The 12,288-nt window shown below is 36.3% G+C and overlaps 1 protein-coding gene across 1 annotated transcript in view; it reads left to right on the top strand.

Annotated features, from left to right (window-relative positions):
- The window catches only part of Tecrl (trans-2,3-enoyl-CoA reductase like), a 69,473-nt gene that overhangs the window by 41,575 nt on the left and 15,610 nt on the right, over positions 1–12,288 (top strand). The window contains exons 5-6 of the mRNA XM_028780837.1: positions 3,522–3,637; positions 11,203–11,308. Coding sequence (XP_028636670.1) covers positions 3,522–3,637; positions 11,203–11,308 — 222 coding nt within the window. The remainder of the gene's footprint in view (positions 1–3,521; positions 3,638–11,202; positions 11,309–12,288) is intronic.

The following is a 12,288-nucleotide window of genomic DNA, read 5'->3' on the forward strand; positions in this document are numbered from 1 at the left end:
GACAACACCAGACCAAACGGTTCTAAAGGGGAGGGGGTTTACTCAGGACAGAGGGCAAAGGTAGGGAGAGAAACGGGAGATGGTGGAGAAAGAGGAGAGAGAGAGAAGTGGAGGCCGGCCATGACCACGTGGGGAGAGGGGCAAGGGAAGGGAGGAAGGGTGAGGAGAAGCTAGAGGCAAGAGAGTAAGAGAGTAAGAGAGAGAGGAGGAAGCAAGCAGCCCCTTTTATAGTGTGCACGCCTACCTGGCTGTTGCCTGGTAACTGTGGGGAGGAGCATACCTGGGTGTTGCCAGATAACTGTGGAGGTGGAGTTTAGACAGAATACTAACAGAAGGTGTTTACCTACTACCCACATCCTGTGCAGTTTTATATATGGAACTTAGATATACAGATTTTAGTACCACGGGGCCCTAGATTCAATATTCTACAGATACCAAAAGAAAACAGTTCACCAATGTGGGAAAATAGGGCCGCAGGGGAATCCCAGAGGCTTTCCATGCTGGTGGGTCCCACATACACGAGAAGGTCTAAGGTTCCAAAGGCTAGAGGTGTTGGCGATGACAGGCCCCAATGACACGAGGAAATCCTTGGTTCCAAAAGGGTTTATTGTCATGGCGGATGGTGGATGGATCTGGATGTACCCCCCCCTGAAACTCAGAGCAGACCTGAGTTAAATGGGAGGGAGAAAGGGGGAGGTTCTGGGAAGAATGCTTAATTTTCTCCGCCCTCTGGCCTTCATTAGTATGTAAATCCCTAGGTCCTGAGGCCTCTAGTCACACCCTCTACCTTTACACTTTGGGAGGGGCTGTAATGGCCTACGTGACTGAACAATGTAGGTCCATGGAGACGAGACTGCATGTCAGGACTCTGGGTTCTGGGGATGTGGCCGAACACCTGCCATTTCTCCCTTGGAGTCACAGGGTTCCAGGCCCATGCCCAACCATGAACCAGGATACCCTTATGCAGTCCCACACACCAAGATGAAGATTCCATAGAAATTTGAAAGGCTCAAAAGGACCTCAAATGTCTACTTAAAGGAATATAATTTTAAAATCAAAAAACAAAAACACAAACAACAACAACAAAAACAAACCAAGAATCTATTTCAAATGAGTAATGAGGAGAAACCTGAAGATTTCTACCTAAATTAAGTTTCAATCAAAAATAAAATAATTAGAAATTAAGTGTAATTTGTGAATCCAAAATAAAATCAACTCCTTACTGCTTAAAATGGAGTTTCCAGACTTTGTACGTACTTATCATTTGCTTGGTTTCTGTATGCATAAGCAACTGCCTGGTATCTTTTTATTTTGCATCAGAACACAAATTCTATTTCATCAGCTTCCGCAGTAATATATATATGCAGTCCTTGTTTTTTTTATCATAAAACAATTTTGATAACTTTTTCAGTTTAATAAAGTATATTTTATCTTTTTTTTATTTGCCCTCGGATGAATATTTTGAGACATTGTCCAAAAGTTAGTGTGATTCTCTATTGTATTCAAGACTTATAATTCATATCTAGTTTCCATTTGAACTGCTATATTTCAGCATGTGAAATATTGGTGATAAAATATTAGCTTTTAAATTGTAATCATGCCTGTGAGCATACTGCCCTGAATTTTATTTAAGAGATGACAAAGGGAAAAAAACATAGTTTAATTTCCTCTGACTCCAGAGAACTTCATTCATAATATCTGATAAAATTTTATTAGCTTAAAATTATAGTAGCTTTTCATCAAATTTCACTATTATTCACAACCCTTTTCATACTGGATATATCATATAGAATTTTCTAAAATTTGACTTTGCTAAATCAGATGGCATTAGAATAAACATTTAAAACTTTTTTATGTAAAACAAACAGTTTTTTTATTAAAAAACAGTGTCTGAAACATATTATAGGACATTTACAATAGGGAATAATCTCACTGCCACTTTCTCTATTCATCACCCTCCCTCTCTCTCTCTCTCTCTCTCTCTCTCTCTCTCTGTCTCTGTCCCTGTTTCTGGACCTCTGTCCCTGTTCCTGTTTCTGTCTCTCTGCCTCTCTCTCTGTCTTTCTGTCTCTCTCTATGTCTCCGTCTCTCTGTTTCTCTGTCTCTGTCTCTCTGTCTCTCTGTCTCTCTGTCTCTCTCTGTCTCTCCCTCTCTCCTTTTTCTTGCTGAAATGTTATACATTATATGGATTCAAACTCATTTCAATTTCAGTGGCCCATCCTCCTGAATACTGACATAGAGGTGGAAGCTAGCATGCTAAGCAGAATTATTTGTTCACATTTCAATAAGGGGGAACCTCATAAGCTGTGAATTAATATAAATTTTTATGGGGAATTTATTTTTAGAAAAATAATCATGTGTTCTACAATTTTTCTTATTGCTAGTTTTTCTGCTCATGATATATGTATGCATTTCTCTATTCATAATTGTAGCTAAAAACACAAAAATATATGCATAAGTATATATTACACATTCCATTATAAGCCTAGATATATGTTTATACATAACACATATTTACACACCTATGCAATAATATACTCATGTAGGTACTTCTGTAACCTAGGCTGGCCTTAACTTATGGTCTCCTAGATTCAGATTCAATAATGCACACTGTAGGCTGTGCTTTTCTAGATCAGTTAATTTAAATAAGATAATCCTTCACAGACTTGACATCAGAACAATGTAGCTTAGAAAATCTCTCATTAATATTCTTTCTAAGTAAATGAAGATTGTGTACAGTTGAAACTTAAAGTTAAATATCATAAGATATAACATTTCAAATAGACAAGGCTTAGTGTTTTGTTTTTAATGATGGTAAAATTAGTTGATTTCATAAAGGAAATATGTAGGGGGAAGAATGTAACAAAAAGGAAAAAATAGACGCTTTCACTATGCTCGTCTCAATGAGTGGGGCACTATAGGATATAGATTGGGTGGGGCAAAACTAAAACATAGTTAAATGTATTTGCTTAATAAGACAGAATGATTTTTCACTATTTTTTTGCTAAGTTCAAAATCAGAGGAAATAATATGTGCTTTTCTGGTTTCAGATCTGTGTGTGAGTGTGTGACTGTGTGTGTGTGTGTGTGTGTGATAGATAAGTGCCTAAAAGTGTTATGAACAGTGACAATGTGCAACCTTAAGTGCAACGTTCTGCTTTACAATGACCATTACAATGATATAGAAGTGCATGGAGTTGCACAGAGTTTGATACTGCTCAAACGATTTTGTAAGTAGCCACATTAGTCTAGCTTTGGATGTTTTCATTTGCAATTTCATTACAATAAAATAGTTGTTTAAGATGATTTTTAAAATTATGTCTACATTATCCATTCTTCTTAGCTCTAAGTGGATTCCTCTGAGCAAGATTTATTTGCAGCAGTATCTAGCCTGTTTTTTAAAAAGTCAGTATCTGTTAATATTTCACCAGACCATGTATTTGATCAATGCTCATGAATGCTCATGAATCTTAAAATATTTATAAAACTATTTTTTAATCCAAATCTACTTTCTATTTTCAGGTCTTTTTGGCGGAATACTCAGGACCTCTGTTAATATACCTTCTTTTTTACTTGAGGAGCTCATACATATATGATGTCAAGGAGAGCTCTAGATGGCCCCGACACCCTGTGGTACAGTAAGTGACACACATGGGAGACACAAGGGTAACAGATACAACCTTAATAAAGAAGAGACTACTTCTCCATAATTACATTATCATTTAAAGGCATGAGAAGCTAAAATAAATCTATTTTTTGGACCAATACATCTTAGTTATTATCACAGTATAAACAATGAGATATTCATCTTCTGATCACATGCATGATTGAGTCACAGCTGCCTCTGAACATCAGGAAGATTGGAACCATACAGAATAACACAGGAAAATTTAAAAAATCAAAGTTCATAGTATAATATTACTAAGTCATATAGATTTTATATAATGCAGTTGAAGAGCCTGGCAAAAATGAGCAAAACTTTAATCTCAGCACTGTGAGTTTGAGGAGAGCCTGATCTATATAAGTATCAGCAGAGCCAAGGCTACCCAGAAGATTTGTCTCAAAAGCAAACCAATTTTCTTTCTGGAAAACAACAAATTTGTATAATTGTGGTCCATTGGCAGGGAAGCAGACTTTAGAGAGTTTATGCCTCTTTGGGAGGATTCTTCAGCAATTTAAGAGAACAAGGTCAAAGCTGAGGACTTTTGGAGGTAAAGATCAAGATAAGAAGTTAATTCCTGTGACCATGCTGGGCCACTTGTTCAAGGACATGAAGGTCAAATCCATAGACCTACATGTTCTCCATGTCTCTTAAGGAATCCAAGATTATTGACTTTTTCCTGGAAGCATCCTCAAAAATGAGGTTCTAAAGATTATGCCAGTGTAGAAGCCAAGTTGGACTGGCCAAGGGACCAGGTTCAAGAATTTTGATGCTACTAGGGATGACAACAGCCACGTTGGTCTTGGTAATAAGTGGTCTAACAATGGTGGATAGTCACTGCAATCTGTGGGGCTACTGTCTTGGTCAAGCTTTCCATCATCCTGTGTGGAGAACCTACTTTAGAAACAAGACTGGAAACACCACCCTCTACCATGCAGGATGAAAAGCTGCTGTGTCTGTGTGCTGATCACTGTTCCCGGAGGCACTGAATTTGTCTCTGTATCTGTGCCCCAGATGCTGTTGTTTGTGGCTAGTATTAATGATGTTACACATCAACCACAGGCTGTACTGTCAATATAGGCAACTTTGCAATGGCTGCTTTTGTTAACATCTCCACAACTTAGAACTCAAACTCTGGAAAGAGACTGTGCACACAAAGTCTTAACAGGAATTCACCGACCATCTGTGAAAACCCACAACAGAATCTCCATTCAGAGGACTCAAGCTCCAACTGTGACTACCACATAAGAAATTTTATACAAGAAAGATAAAATGAATTAACTCTATTAAAAATAATTAAGTTGAATATTTTTTGTTGTTGTTTTTTTGAGACAGGGTTTCTCTGTGTAGCCCTGGCTGTCCTGGAACTCACTCTGTAGACCAGGCTGGCCTCGAACTCAGAAATCTGCCTGCCTCTGCCTCCCAAGTGCTGGGATTAAAGGCGTGCGTCACCACTGCCCAGCAAAGTTGAGTAATCTATCTTAAACCATATCATCTTAAACCAGGATCTTCCTCAGCAAGCAAGTACTGTCCTCGTAAATATTCGACCAAAACCCCACCAGAGTAGAATTGATTTACAATAATATATTTTAGTGAATGATAAAATAGAAAGAGGTTGAATTTTTCTAAGTCCCAAACTGTCAAGTGTAGCTCAGTTAAGAGTAGCAACCCATAGCAAACAATAAATAACTCAAGTCAAGTAATTAAAAACATAAAAATATACTTAAATCTATAAAGTTGAGAGTGTTTAAAAATTATCAGTGTTACATAGGGAGATAATAAAGAGATCTAACTATGGATAAAGATGTTTTACAGGACACTTTTAATAATTTAAACCCCAGAATTAAGTAGTACTTAATTGGATGTGACTGATTTGTGTAATAAATAGAACAATTATAAAGGCATTCTATGTAAATATGGTTGTTAAGGTGAAAACTAAGCATCCTTTATTCTATGTCTATCTCCATACCCCCCGAAAAGACATGCCTGTTAAAGAGAAGGAGTGTGATCCTTCAAAACATCACATCAAAAATGTGTTAAAAGGATTGCTTCTAGGCCTTTGGCTAAGATCAAGTGTAAAAATGTGTTTAAGAAAAAACAAATCAAACTTCAAATTCTATGACTTAAAACTATACCAAGTGAATTAAGAAAGAATATTGGGGTCCTGTGGATTACTGTAGTAGATAACTTGATTTTTCATTTCATCATAAACACTGAGCCTCACCCAAGCTGAGGACTTCATGTCTTGTCTTCCCACTGCATTTCTCCATACATGTTATTAAACCATGACACTCCCAATTCTCATAGCTTCCCCTCTATTATCTAGATTTCAAGCATGATATCAATACTGTCAATATTACTCACTCAGAGTAACCATTCCAATTTCTTTCATAAACCTTACTACTTTGGCTTGCTTTTAAACAGTTTCTTATTTTTAAACTATGTTTCTGTGATCATTTTGATAATTTTTTTCTCTAAATTTAATTTAACTCCCACAACACATACAATAAGTTATTGACCATGAATAGTTCATACAACATATTAGTTGGAATAATTTGAATGATCTGATTGGTGAACTTATTGTATACATATTGGTTTCACTTTGGGTATTTTGTGGGCTAGATTTCAACTGGTCAATTTGGTAATTGTTCATATTAAAGTGATCTGTGCTATAAAGTCATTTAGTATACTGTAGGAACAGAAGAATGGCTACTGTAGCCCTTCGCAAAGGTACAACAGGAAATTGACTCTTGATAACAATAAGCTTGTCAAGGAAGCTTTGAAATATAAGCCCCTTCATTTTTCTTCAATTAAATTAAATGTCTAACTGAGTTAGAGAGTAAGTTTAGGACCTTGGAAGGAGAACACAATAACACTTGGATTTTAAGAATGAATTCTAGCATATATTGAATATACAGCACAGATTGGAAGATGAACAATTTTAGTTACAAATGAACTGACTGACAGTGATTATTACTCTTAAACACTAACAGCATGTTTGATAACATATTAGTAACAAGTCCATCAGTACCACATGTTTTCCCAAGCATCAAACATGTTAAGCGTCCACAAATAATTTCATTGTAGCAACATCAGAGTCCTCTTAAAAATTACCACCCTTGAGTGGTTAGCAGAGATTTATGAAAACTCTTTGCAAGATTCTAAGGCATGTGATCTCCAAATGACACCAAGAAATATGAAGAACATGCTTATGGCAAATTGTTGATCAAAAGAAGTAAGGAAACTACAACTTTAATAGAGGCTGTTGCGGTTGCTTTTGGACACTTTAAAGAACTTGAATTCAATGCCGTTTTATAGAATACACAACAGACATTGGAGAAGTCTCCCTTGAAAAAGTCCAGTTAGAACTGTCCTGGAACACTTCTCCTGAGGACCAGTTGTTGTAGTAATATAAGGAAAGATGGAAGCTGCCTAAGGAGCAGAGTAATCAATAGTCTATCTAGCTGTAAAATTTACAAACCACTTCAAAGATCGTCTTAACAAAATATCCTCAAGGGTGTAGTAGTGGCATTTACATCTTGGTGATTGCCAAGACTCCTTTAATTAGACTAAAGGCCCATCAGATAGGAGGGAGATTTCCCTGCTCTTGAAAACCAGTGCTTAGCAGTATGTGGTGATCATTGAATATTTTCTTTTCTTTACTGTCACTACTATTCCCAGTGTATTTATTTAACTAAAATAAGATCTTGCTATGATAAGCTAAATGTCTTATATTAAATAAATTATGTGTTTACATTTTTATTCTACTATACTGCCTAAAGTATATTATCTTTCATTTTATTTAAAATATATTTTATTATTGTTTCGTTTATTTAAATTCTAGTCATTGACCCTCCTCAGTTCCCCCTCCCACAGTTCCTCATTCCATTCCTCCTCCTCTTTGCTGCCTGCAGGGTGCTGCCCCTGCAGAGCTTCCCCTTCTCTGGAGCCTCAAGTCTAACAGGATTGAGAGCATCTTCTCCCACTGAGGCCTGACCAAGCAGATCTCTGCTGTGTTTGTACTAGGGCCCTCGACCTGGACTGTGTATGCTCTTGGTTGGTGGCTCAATCTCTGGAAGCTCCCAGGGGTTTGGTTAGTTAAGAATGTTGGTCTTCCTATGGGGTTGTTCTCCCTTTCAGATTCCTCAATACTGCCCCTAATTCAACCATAGAAGCCCCTGACTTCAGTACAATACTTGGGTGTAAGTATCTATGTCTATCTCACTCAGCTGCTGGTAGGGCCTCTTGGGGGACAGCTATGCCAGGGCACCCTTTAGAAGCACATCATAGCATTAGTAATAGTGTTAGGCATTGCCTTCCTTCCACCCATGAGATGGATTGCAGTTGGGCCTTTACTTCAGTCTCTTTTCCAAACTTATCCCTGCAGTTCTTTTAGATAGGAACAATTCTGGGTCATAAATTTTAACTGTGTGTTAGTAACCCACTCCTTCCACTTGAAACCATGTCTATCTACTGGAGATAGACTCTTTGAGTTCCCTCTTCCCAATGATCAGCATTTTGGCTAAGATCACCCCCACTGTGTCCTGAGAGTCTCTTACCTCCTAGGTCTCTAGGACTTTCTGGAAGTTACCCCCCCACCTCTCATCCCTGAGGATGCTTATTTACATTCATTCTCTTGGCCCTACAGACTTCTCTCCTGCAGCCCTCCCCCACCCCCACCCCCACCCCTCACACCTGATGCTGTTCCCCTTTTCCTCTCCCCCCTCCCCTTTCCCAGCCATGTCCCTCCCTCCCTCTGACTCCTGTGATTATTTCATTTCCCCTTCTAAGTGGGATTGAAGTCTCTTCATTGGGCCTTTGTGCTTGTTACACTTTTTACAGTCTGTAGTTTGTATCCTAGGTATTCTGTACTTTTTGGCTAATATCTTCTTAACAGTGAATATATATCATGCCTATACAATTGGGTCTGGGTTGCTTCACTCAAGATGATATTTTTGAGTTCCATCCATTTGTCTGCAAATTTCATGGTGTCCTTGTTTTTAATAGCTGAATGGTATTCCTTTGTCTAAATGAATGACATTTTCTGTTTCTATAGTTTGGTTGTGGGACATCTGTGTTGTTTTCAGCTTCTGATAATTACAAATAAAGCTGCTATGAACAAGATGGGGTACACATCCTTGTGGTATGGTCACACATCTTTTGAGTTTATGTCCAAGAGTCGTATAGCTTGGTCTTCAGGGAGAACTTTTTCTACTTTTCTGACAAAATGCCAGGTTAATTTCCAGTGATTATTTCAGTTTGCAATCTCACCAGCAATGGAGGAGTGTTTCTCTTTCTCCACATCCTTGCCAGCATATGTTGTCACTTGAGTTTTTGACCTTAGACATTCTGATTGGTGTAAGGTGGACTATCAGGATTGTTTTGATTTGCATTTATCTGATGACTAATGTCATTGAACATTTCTTTAAATGTTTCTTAGCCATTCGAGATTCTTCTGGCATGAATTCTTTGTTTAGCTCAGTCCCTTATTTTAAATGGCGTATTTTGGGGGTTTTCTTGAGTTACTTATATATTTTGGATATTAGCCCTCGAGCTAAAGCAATTACATAACAAAAGTAGATCAAGGAAATATAAGTTGGAAAGGAAGATATCAAAGTATCATTCTTGTCAGATGATATGACAGTACTCATAAGTGACCCCAAAAATTCCACCAGAGAATTCCAACTTCATCAATGTGGCAGGATATAAAATTAACTCAAAAAAAAATCAGTAACCTTCTTTTATACAAATAATAAACAGGTTGAGAAAGAAATTATGGAGTTAAAACCTTTCACAATAGCCACAAGTAGTATGAAATATCTTGGTGTAACTCTTACCAAACAAGTGAAAGTTCTGAAATAAAAGAAGTTCAAATCCCTGATAAAAGAAATCAAAGACCTCAGAAAACAGAAAGGTCTGCCATGCTCATAGATTGGTAGGATTAATATAATGAAAATGTTCATCTTATCAAAAACAATCTACAGATTCAATGCAATCCTCATCAAAATTTCAATAAAATTCTTCACAGACATGGAAAGAGCAATTATCAACTTCATACGGAAAACCAAAACACCCAGGATAGACAAAACATTTCTCAGAATTAAAAGAACTTCTGGGAGGACTCACCATCCCTGGTCTCAAGTCATATTACCGAGCAATAGTGATGAAAACTGCATGGTATTAGTACAGAGACAGATAAGTTAATCAATGGAAGTTAATCAAAGACCCAAAAGTAAACCTACACATTTACTTATACTTGATCTTTGACAAATACGCCAAAAACATAAAGTGGACAAAAGAAAGCATCTTCAATAAATGGTAATGGTCTGACTAGAGTTCTGGATGTAGGAGAATGGAAATAGATCCATATTCATCACCTTGAACAAAGCTCAGGTCCAAGTGGATCAAGGACCTCAACAGAAAACCAGATACATTGAATCTAATAGAAGAGAAGGTGGGAAAGAATCTCATACTCATTGGCATGGGGGAAATTTACTGAAAAGAACACAAGTGGTTTAGGCTTCAAGATCATCAATTGATAAATGGGGCCTCATGAGACTGAAAAATTGTTTAAAGCAAAAGTCTCCATCAAATACTTTAAAGAAAATACAGATTTTTAACTATTTTACCTTTGACATAGAAATAAAATAGTTAAACATGTTAGTAGAAAGTCTGTCCAAGTAAATTGGCCATCCTAAAAGACATTTTGCACTTACTTTCAAAATAGTAGTTATATAAAAAATGGCAAGAGGAGGAGCCTTATATACAGGGGATGCAAGAATATGAAGAGACAAATGTGGCAATGTGACAGATAGTCAAAACGACAGGCTGCAGTAAGACAGCATAGAAGATGAAATTCAAACTTTCTCAATCTAATAGGACTTGCAAAAGGACAAGCAGACAGTTAAAAAGTAATTTCAAATATTGCAAAATGTCAACTACTCTCAACATAGGCATTGGTTATTTTTAAACTTATTCATTATCCGCTTCAATCTCCAGGCAATTTCTTATGAACACATTGTTAATTATTATATTTATGCCACTTCCTAGAGCAAATGGATACGAAAAAAATCATGGTTGATATTATATGATATTTCTGGTATCATCAGAAGCAATTTTGATATATTTGTATTTGTTACTTTAATTATTAAATAAAAATTTAAATTGTTATAAAAAAATTAAATATAAGTAAACATTTATGGCTAATTAGCATTAAATAAGATTTATTGTTAATGAGATATTCTGATATACAATATTTGCTAAGATTTGTCAAAATTTGTAATATATATGTGCATATATATATATATATATATATATATATATATATATTTATGACATGAAATCAGAAGTAAGACTGCAGGGCCCAAGAAGAATTCACTGTGAAGGAGCAGAGCAAGTAAATAGAGGGGACCAACTGCTCAGTGTATGATATATGCCGGGCAGAATACTTAAAAAATGAATAACCTTTTTAAAAAACACATAATATGTCAAGGTTGGTTCTGAGAAAGCAGTTAATTGTCTGTTAATTTGTTCATTTTCCAGTTTGGCTTGCTTCTTCCATTGTATCCATTACATCCGACACCTTCTGGAAACTTTGTTTGTTCACAAAGTTTCTACAGGACACAGTCCAATGAAAAACTTGATAAAGGTGAGAATTAAGATAAGTAATGGGTTTGATTTTTATTGCAAAGTAATATGCACTGCATCATTGTGTTAGCTATGATTTTAGGAGCTGTGAAAAAACACAAACAAATAAACACCATGATGCCCAGAAGCTACTAGGGAAGTAAAGGGTTTATTTTTCATTTAATTGTTAAGTGTCTCAATGAAGGAAGCCAAGGCAGGGCTTGCTTATGGACACCAGGACCACCTGCACAGGAGAGCCGTGACCCTTAATGACCTGAGCTCCTGCACTTCAGTGATTAATCAAGGAACTATCACAATGTCTTGCCTTCATTCAAATCTTATACATATATGTATACATGTTTGTATATATGTATACACACAAGTTTTTAATTCAAATTCAATGTAATTTATCTTTTTATTGAATTTTTATTAACATTGTACGCTCTTAACAAAAATTTCCCTTTGTACAAATATCTAAAAAACAAAAAAACAACAACAGCGAATTTTAGAATGCTTAGAGAACCACCTCTTTGAACTACCAATTTGTAACTGAGCAAGGTGAATGCCTTAGCCTCTATGATCAAGTCTGACATTGTCTAATTAATCAGCATATATATATTTGAGTTCATGATTATGTTGACATTGTTTTTTGTAGTGTCAATACTTTGCTGTAGATCATTTCTTTCAGTTTAATATCATGATGAAAATAATAATTCTTAATAAGTAGTTATATAATATAAAATATTGAGATTTGTCTCCAATACCTATGAAATATAAAGGCTGCAACTAAGTTATGTGTTTTCTTAATGATATCAAATTTTAATGTTAAATGCTGCTTTATTTTGGGCAGAAGCATTCCATGTACTCTGTTTGGACAGTTTATGATAAAAACGATTCTGCATTACCCAGTAGTTCAGTGGGCGAGACAAGGACATGTGAGCCTCTCCTTGGTATGTGGTGGACAGATAACAACTCAGTATTGTTTAAGTCCATTGTAGGTAA

The sequence above is a fragment of the Grammomys surdaster genome, unplaced genomic scaffold (genome assembly GCF_004785775.1).
Source record: "Grammomys surdaster isolate TR1022 unplaced genomic scaffold, NIH_TR_1.0 372, whole genome shotgun sequence".
NCBI lineage: Eukaryota > Metazoa > Chordata > Mammalia > Rodentia > Muridae > Grammomys > Grammomys surdaster.